Raw genomic sequence first — 8783 nt, forward strand, 5'->3', positions numbered from 1 at the left:
CACGGGCTTGGGAGTCAACCGTCATGGGTTCGAATTCCGGCTCTGCCACTTGGCTGTGTGACTGTGGGCAAGTCACTTAACTTCTCTGTGCCTCAGTTACCTCATCTGTCAAATAGGGATAAAGACTGTGAGCCTCAGGTGGGACAACCTGATTACGCTGTATCTGCCCCGGGGCTTAGAACAGTGCTCTGCACATAGTAGGTGCTTAATGAATACCAACATTATCATTATTATTATTACTAACCCAGGGATGGATACAAGATTAGCAGATCATACACATTCCGAATCCTACAATGAGCTCACCATCGAAGGGAGAGAAAGAATAAGTATTTAATGCCCATTTTACAGATGAGGAGACTGGGGCAAAGAGACGCTAAGTGACTCTCCCTTGGTCACATCGAGAGCAAGTGGTGAAGCCAGAATTAGAACCCAGTTCTCTTTGCTCTTTCCACGCGGTCACATGAGTTCCTAAAGAAGGACTCTAGCCCATCCAATCTGTCCCACTGCAAGATGAAGGCTACTATCTGACTGAATCTGAGATATTTTAGCTCCAAATTGTTATGGTTGAGAAACTTATAACTTAATTTCAGTGGGATAATGATTCTCTTCTGACCTGGTGAATAATGTCTTTGGTAGTGTGAGATAGTTTATGTCTAACTGGTTTGGGTTGTTCTTTGTAACTGTAAAGCCAACCGTGCATTGCATACTAAGAATAACAAGTAAATCCAAAGCTATTTGGCTGGCGAGTTCTGTACTGGAGTGGGAAAAGACAGCTGTACTCCTTAAGCCCCTTTTTGTTTCCTCTCTCTGCTTTATGGTTGTTGCGCATCAATTTAAACCAAAGAAAGATTCGGTTTTCCATTCACACACCTGCCGTTTGGACAGCTATATGCTTTATCCTTCTTATTTGTTCATGTCTTGTTGATCATTTCTTGTGCTTCTGTTTATTTCCAGGGAATTTCCAGAGATACGTTTTTCTGGCGCAAATGGTCTTTTATTTTTTCTTTTAATGATACTTATTAAGCACTCACTAGAAGCCAGGCTCTGTACTAAGTGCTGATGTAGATACATAATAATCAAGTTGGACACAATCCCTGTCCCACATGGGACTCACAGTCCACCTGCTGTGGGCAAACCTTCACTGGGACAAAGGGGACATTTTACTTTAAGGAAGCCAAAAAAGAGGAATAGCTAGGAAAAACACTGGGCAAAACTCTGTGCAAAGTGCTGGGAAGACTTACAAAAGAGGTGAATTCAAACTATTTGAGTAGTTTTCTTCCTTTTCCTTTCCTGCACCTTGCAATAGCATGGCCCAGTGGCAAGAGCATGGGCTTGGGAGTCAGAGGTCATGGGTTCTAATCCCGACTCCATCGCTTGTCAGCTGTGTGACTTTGGGCAAGCCACTTCACTCTCTGGGCCTCAGTTACCTCATCTGGAAATTGGGGATTAAGACGGTGAGCCCCATGTGGGACAACCTGATCACATTGTATCCCCCTCAGCACTTAGAACAGTGCTTTGCACATAGTAAGCGCTTAACAAATGCCTTCATTATTATTATTATTTCCCACAATGAATTCATTCACAGAGACTTACCTTCAATTTCTAAACTCTTGTTAGGAAGACCAGGGACCTTGTCCAATCAAAGGCCTTCATAAACCTTCAGTATCCAAAAAGAATTGTTTACTGAATGTTTATGAAGGTTTTTGATGTGCCAACTCTCTGTACTGTACTCTCCAAAGCGCTAAATGCAATGCTCTGCACAGAGTAAGCGCTCAATAAATGCCATTGAATGAATGAATGAGTGAATGAATACTAAAGTCAAGAGAAGGATTTGGGAGGGGTTTTCTTGATAGCATCTCATCCTAAATGATTGGATTTGAGTGTTAGAATCTCGGCAAAGTGGCTTTTTCAGACAGGAGCCCAACATAAACCATGCAGAAGGAATCCACGCAATAATAAAATAGTCAAAACTTTGGTAGGAAAGTGTTGAACTCTGCCGTTTTGTCTTCCCCATGCATCCAAATAGAGTTTTCATTTTATCTGAGCAGTAGTCACCTCTAAATCAGAGCTAAAGAATGGTTTTCAGCGTCCATTGACTGGGTGGTTTTTGCAGTTGTATTGACTGAACAAAGATAAAATCTGTCCTGGTTGGTCTCCCACTAACAGAGAATTCTCTTGCAATGTACTTCTAGGGAACAACAGGAAAAAATGAAGACTCAAATACTGATCGCAGTCATCCTGACTGCAGCTGCTTGCTTCTTGGTAACAACCTCTATGGGTTTGGGTGGTTTCCCTTTCTGGCTTTGGGGTTATGAACTGGGTATTCCGATTCCCCAAGCAGGAATGTGATATTCCTAAATCCCAAACACCCAGCTCCGATTCACTTGATTCTAATTCTGTTAACTCATTTGGCTCTCAACTAACAACCTCACTTCCCTGACCCTAGGGCTGGTGTTCTCTTAGGTTTGTAGTTATCTTACCTAGAAAAATCTGCAATTCCCAAAAATCATGAGGATGTGGGGCGAGAGGCTCCTCACACCCTAATTAGCAGCTGTGGGAGCTCCTCCCTGACACTTTCTTGCTTTATTGTAGGCAAAATAGAATGCCCTTAAAGATTGCAAAGCATTTTTTTTTCATTTTTGTATAATGATAAAATATAGCCAAATTTTAGCCAAATCTGGAAAATCCCAGCATGTAGGTGTCCCTTCCATTTCAACGAATGATCCATGGAACTCAGAGCATGTGAATGTCTACTAATCAGGACTCTCTCGCAAATCAGGAATCTCTCATTTTGCTCTCCTAAAGAGCATTGGCTGTGGTTGTCACAGGTCGGATGTGGATCTCAAGGGAGCCCAAGGGCAAAGGAGGAGTGTTTATCATGTGTTTGCCGTGCCTGACTAAACAAGGACAAAAAACCAGTGTGGGAAAATCAGATCTCTGCAGAAAAAGCCACTCTGCACTATGTGGTCTAGTGGCTAGAGCAAGGCCCAGGGAGTCAGAATCACCTGAGTTCTAATCCTGGCTCTGCCACTTGTCTTCTGTGTCACCCTGGGCAGATCACTTCACTATTCTGTGCCTCAGTTACCTCAACGGTAAAAGGGGATTAAGACTGTGAACCCCATGTGAGTGGAACAGGATACTGATTTGCTGGTATCTACCCCAAAGCCTAGTACAGTGCTTGGCATATACTAAGTGTTTAATGAATACCATTATTTTTATTACTGTTATTAATCTTACAAAAAAATAACTCTCATGGGCCTGGGAGTCAGAGGATCTGGATTCTAATCCCAGCTCTGCCACTTGTCTGTTGCAGTAAGTCACTTAATTTTCCTGTGCCTCAGTTACCTCACCTGTGAAATGGGGATTAAGACTGTGAACCCCATGTGGAACATGGACTGTGTCTAACCTGATTAAATTGTTTCTACCCAGAGCTTAGTATAGTGTATCATCCATAGTAAGTGCTTAACAAGTACCACTGAAATAAAAAATACCTATGACTGTGTATGCCCTCTCTCCTCCCCATCATTTAATGTGTGACCAACAAACTCTCCATTTATATTCTGCTGTGTGTCTAACTTCTATTTTTTTCTTTTCCTCTTCCGTTTCTCTGGGACTGCATTTCAGACCGCCAAGGCAGATGAAAGCAAAGAGAGTGTAAGTTATACTATGTTTTTGACCAAACCATTTCATTGGGAGTCTCACTCACAAATGTGAATTTATTGATGCTGTCGAGTCGTCTTCGACCCAAAGTGACTCCATGGAAACATCTCTCCCAGAATGTCCCATCTCCATCTGCAATCGTTCTGGCAGTGGATTGCTAGAGTTACTGGAATCTTTATCTACTGAATGCAAATCAAAAGGGATGGAGTTAAACAACTACCTGAGAGTTTTATATTAGAAAAGGAAAAACGCTATGTTGGTAGCAATTATTAAATTACTAGAATGGCTAGGCATAGGAGATGTAAGGCCTTGGTTTCCTCAAAGGTAAAATAGAGATTGGATACCTGTTTCCCCGCCGAAAGGGTCTGTGAGCCTCATGTGGGACAGGTACTGTGTCCTATCTGGTTATCTCCTATCTACCACGGTGCTTAGCACAGTACTTTGCACACTGTAAATGCTTAACAAATACCACAATTCTTCTTCTTATTATTATTATTACTGTGGTTATTGTACATAACTAGTGGTTATTTTGTACTCTCCCAAGCACTTAGTACAAAGCTCTGCACATAGTAAGCTCTCAATAAATACCATTGATTGATTGACTGATTGATTGATTTAAGAGCAAGAGAGGCCCAGTATTGTCATAGTTAAGTAAAACATGCCTAAACATCAATCAAGCAAGCAATAGTTTGTATTGAATAATTATGCTTTATGGAGCATGAATCTAATTACTTGGAAATGTGCAATAGAATTAGTAGACCTGATCTCTGCCTTCAAAGAACTTACAATCTAGAGGGAGAGATAGATAATAAAATAAATTACACATAGAAGGAAGAAATAGAACGTTAAAAGGAAGAACTGAGGAGACTATTGAGGAGACAATGGAGAAGCAGCAAGGCCTAGTGGAAAGAGCACAGGCCGGGGAGTCAGAGGACCTGGGTTCTAATCTTGGTTCCACCCCCTGTCTGCTATGTGACTTTGGGCAAGTCATTCATTCATTCATTCAATCGTATTTATTGAGAGTTTACTGGGTGCAGAGCACTGTACTAAGCACTTGGAAAGTACAATTCGGCAAACAGATAGAGGCAATCCCTACCCAACAATGGGCTCAGGGTCTAGAAGAATCACTTAGCTTTTCTGTGTCTCAATTTCCTCATATGCAAAAATGGGGATTCAATTCCTCTTCTCCCTCCTATTTAGACTGTGAGCTTCATGCAGGACGTCACTGTCTTTACTTGGTTGATTGATTGATATTGACTGAGCTAAACTGCTACACTGAAAAAACAAAAGAAAGAAGAATTAAGAGACAGAAGCCATATCTGACGGTGATCTGTGTTATTCTTTTTGCAGTCCAGTGAGAGCAATGAGCATTTCCTGAAATACAAGAGATCGGAACCGCACTATCCCCATGACCCTTATAGCCCCCATGATCCCCATGGGCCCTATAGGCCCCGTTATCCCCATAGGCCCCATACTCCCCATAGGCCCCACAGACCATCGCGCACCCACCCCACTACTAGACCAGAACTCTACCTTACTCCCCATTCCAGAACCACCTCTGCTTCAGGAATGAAAGCCATCACCCCCCAAGCCGATCCTGGGTTGGCCGTTGGCAGCACAATGGCAACCAGCACAAGCACCTCTGCAGCTGGTGTCGCCCCAGTAGGTGGCACGACCCTCACAGCCACAACCACCCCTGCAGCCTCCTCCTCCGCTCCCGTGACCAGTACCACCACTGCGGCTGGCATCACCACTCCTGCGGCTAGCTCCACTAGCTCTGCACCTGGTACCGGCCCCAGAGCAAAAGCCACTTCCCCGGTAGTTGGCAAGACCCGCGCCGTCCCTGCCGGCGCTGCGGGCCCCTCCTCTACAGCTGGCATCACTGCCACTCGGGCTGCAACCAGCTTAAAACGTGTGGGCGGCTGAAAGTGCAATTGGATGAGGTAAAGTATGGATCCTTGCAGAAAATGCATTCATGCCTTCCGTTCCTTAGTTGTGTGATATGGTGCCTTTTGACAATCTGCCACGGTTTCCTTTCCTTATCTTTGCGGCTCCCCTGAATAATAATAATAATAATGATAATAGCATTTGTCAGGGACTTACTACGTGCTGAGCTGGAACTCACAATCTCATTAGAAGGGAAACTAGGTATTTTATCTCCATTACCTAGATGATGAAAACAGAAGCACAGAGTGATTAAGTGACTTGCCCGAGGTCACACAGCAGGTCAGATCTGTGCTCCTCCCCCTAGACCGTGCTGCCTTACAATTGCAGACCTGAAGTGGGAGGTCTTCTTTTCCATTTTAACCTGGCTCAAAAAGAAATCACAGATATCTTGCAATGAAATTCTCCTCAACACAACTCACGGGGGAGCAAATGTCCACAGCTAGATCCAATCCCTGGCACGTACCTAGCAAATTCAACTCTACCTTCTACACCTATAACAAAGACTGTGAGGTACACCAGCCCAGCATAGAGTAACCTCTGAATTAGTTTTTCCTTTCTAAACTGTCCCCCTGCACTCTTGAAAAGTGCTCAGATGAAAATCCGGTGCAGAAGAATCCATACAATGGTTTCATTTAGCTCACTGTGGGCAGGGAACTTGTCTATCAACTCTGTTATATTGTACTCTCCCAAGAGCTTAATACAGTACTCTGCACCCTATAAGCGCTCAATAAATACGACTGATTGATATAGTCTCTGATATGTCTTCTGCCCCTAGAACATCACATTCTCAGCTGTATTCAGTTATGGTAACTTTGATCAGGACCCCTGACCTTTTACACCATGATCCAGCAGGGTTCTCAATATGGAGAAGCAGTGTGGGCCTAGTGAAAAGAGCACAGGCCTGTGAGTCAGGAGATAATAATGTTGGTATTTGTTATTTGTTTGGTATCTGTTAGAAGATCTGGATTCTAATCCCGGCTCTGTCACTTATCTGCCTTGTGACTTTGGACGAGTCACTTAACTTCTCGGTGCCTCAGTTGCCTCAGCTGTAAAATGGGGATTAAGACTGTGAGTCTCATGTGGGACAGGGACTATGTCCATTTTAACTCGTACCTAACCTAACACTTAGTGTAGTGTCTGGCACATAGTAAACACTTAACAAATATCATCTTAGGAAAAAAAATAGAATCCAGGAAAAGATGAGGTAGGCTATTCACAACACCGAGTCAATGGGGAACACTCTTCTGGGTTTGGTAGTGGTAGCCATAGTATTTAATAAGCACTTACTGTGTGCAAAGCACTGTATAAAGTCCTGGGAGAGAATAAACAGGTGAGATTTACACAGGGGCCCAAAATCTAGACTGTATATTCCTTGTGGGCAGGGAACGTGTCTACCAACTCAGTTATATTGTACTCTCCCAAGTGCTTACTACAATACTCTGCACACATTAAGCACTCAGTAAATTCCACTGATTAAGAGACTGGTACATATGGGAAAAACAGTTAAGCCTCTGGATTGACGCAGAAAGAACCAGAGAATTTGTCTAGAATTAATTTCTGAATGTGTTTGTTTCCTTTCCAGATCCTGCAAAAACCGCCTGCTGATTTCCCACTCTCTGTCTTAGCTGACTGCTCTAAAAATCGTAGCCATCTCTATGAGTTTGCAACCGTGGTAAATCGGGGGCTGGCTTCTTAGTGGTGCACAGTTATTAAAAGTGTATTGTCCTAAGTTGACTCTTCTTCAATAAAGGCTTTTAAAAGGAACTTGAGCAGAGATGTGTGAACCAGAGAGAAAATATCCACCTTCAAGATCCGAACCCAACACGGCACACCACTACAGACGAAAGACACGATCAGAAAGTTTATTCCTGCCTAGACTAATGGAATCTCGTGTTCTTTTTTATGGTACTTGTTAAGCACTTACTATGTGCCAGGCACTGTACTAAATGCTGAGACAGATACAAGCTAATCAGGTTGATCATAGTCAGAGACTTAATATTCATTTTCCAGATGAAGTAACTGAGGCACAGAGAAGCAAAGTGACTTGCCTAAGGTCATATAGAAGACAAGGAGAACTGGGATTAGAATCCAGTTCCTTCTGACTCCCAAGCCCATGCTCTATCCACTAGGCCACGCTGCCTCTCTTTACAAGAAGGAATTATTCTGTATTCTTCTGTAAGGGTGTTCAGAAGCAGGATTTATGGTCTTGGCCTATTGCAACTATAAAGGCTGCTGAGATATGTCACCTGATTTACTCCAAGAAAGCAGACTTTAGCAAACTTCACTTTGGCAGTCCCACAGTCAGCCCTTCTGAACTTAATGGTGTTTATTGAGAGCTTACTCGGTGCAGAGCACTTTCCTAAGCGCTCGGGAGGACACAGTATAATAGAGTTGGTAGACAATGAGTTTACGGTATAGAGGGAAAAACAGACATTAATATATATAAATACAGATTTGTACCCAAGTGTTGAGGAGCTGAGGTAAGGGTGCAAATCCAAGTGGAAGGGCAATGCGGAAGGGAGAGGAATAAGAGGAAATGAGGGCTTAGTAGGGGAAGCCTTCTTGGAGGAGGTGTGTTTTTTGGGTGTTTCTGAAATGAAACCAGAGGACCACCTGTGACCAGGACACTCAGTGTGGGGTCATCTCCCAGAGATTTTCTGGTTGTCCCACAGGCATACAAAGTTTCTCAAGCAGGGCTAGTCCCCTCTCTATTCAGTACTATGACCATAGAATGCAGTGACTCTCCCTATCAATCAATCAATCAGTGACATTTATTGAGGGCTCAGTCAATCAGTCAGTGGTATTTACTGAGTGCTTTCTGTGTGCAAGACCTATACTAACCACTTGGCATCATCCTTGACTCATGTCCCTCATTAGACCCAAATAGTAGATCTGTCACCAAATTCTGTCAGTTCAACTTTCACACTATTGCTGAAATTCACCCTTTTCTCTACATCCGAACTCCTACCATTTAATCCAAGCACTTATTCTAGCCCATCTTGATTACTGCATCAGCCTCCTTGCTGACCTCCCTGCCTCCTTTCTCTTCCCACTTCAGCCCCTAGGTCACTCTGCTACCCGGTTCATTTTCTACAGAACCACTCAGTCCACATTTTTCCACTCCTCAAGAACCCCCAGGGGTTGCCCATCGACCTCTGCACCCAATAAAAATTTCT

The 8783-nt window shown here is 43.4% G+C and overlaps 1 protein-coding gene across 1 annotated transcript; it reads left to right on the plus strand.

The window, feature by feature from the left end:
* Nucleotides 1–2202: 2202 nt before the first annotated feature.
* On the plus strand, nucleotides 2203–7376 carry LOC103170568 (putative uncharacterized protein DDB_G0291608). Its single transcript, XM_029072779.2, has 4 exons — nucleotides 2203–2262; nucleotides 3625–3654; nucleotides 5011–5603; nucleotides 7190–7376. The coding sequence occupies exons 1-3, from the start codon at nucleotides 2209–2211 to the stop codon at nucleotides 5584–5586; spliced, it is 660 nt and encodes a 219-aa protein (XP_028928612.1). The 5' UTR covers nucleotides 2203–2208; the 3' UTR covers nucleotides 5587–5603; nucleotides 7190–7376.
* The last annotated feature ends 1407 nt before the right edge of the window (nucleotides 7377–8783 follow it).

The sequence above is a fragment of the Ornithorhynchus anatinus genome, chromosome 10 (assembly GCF_004115215.2).
Source record: "Ornithorhynchus anatinus isolate Pmale09 chromosome 10, mOrnAna1.pri.v4, whole genome shotgun sequence".
Lineage (NCBI taxonomy): Eukaryota > Metazoa > Chordata > Mammalia > Monotremata > Ornithorhynchidae > Ornithorhynchus > Ornithorhynchus anatinus.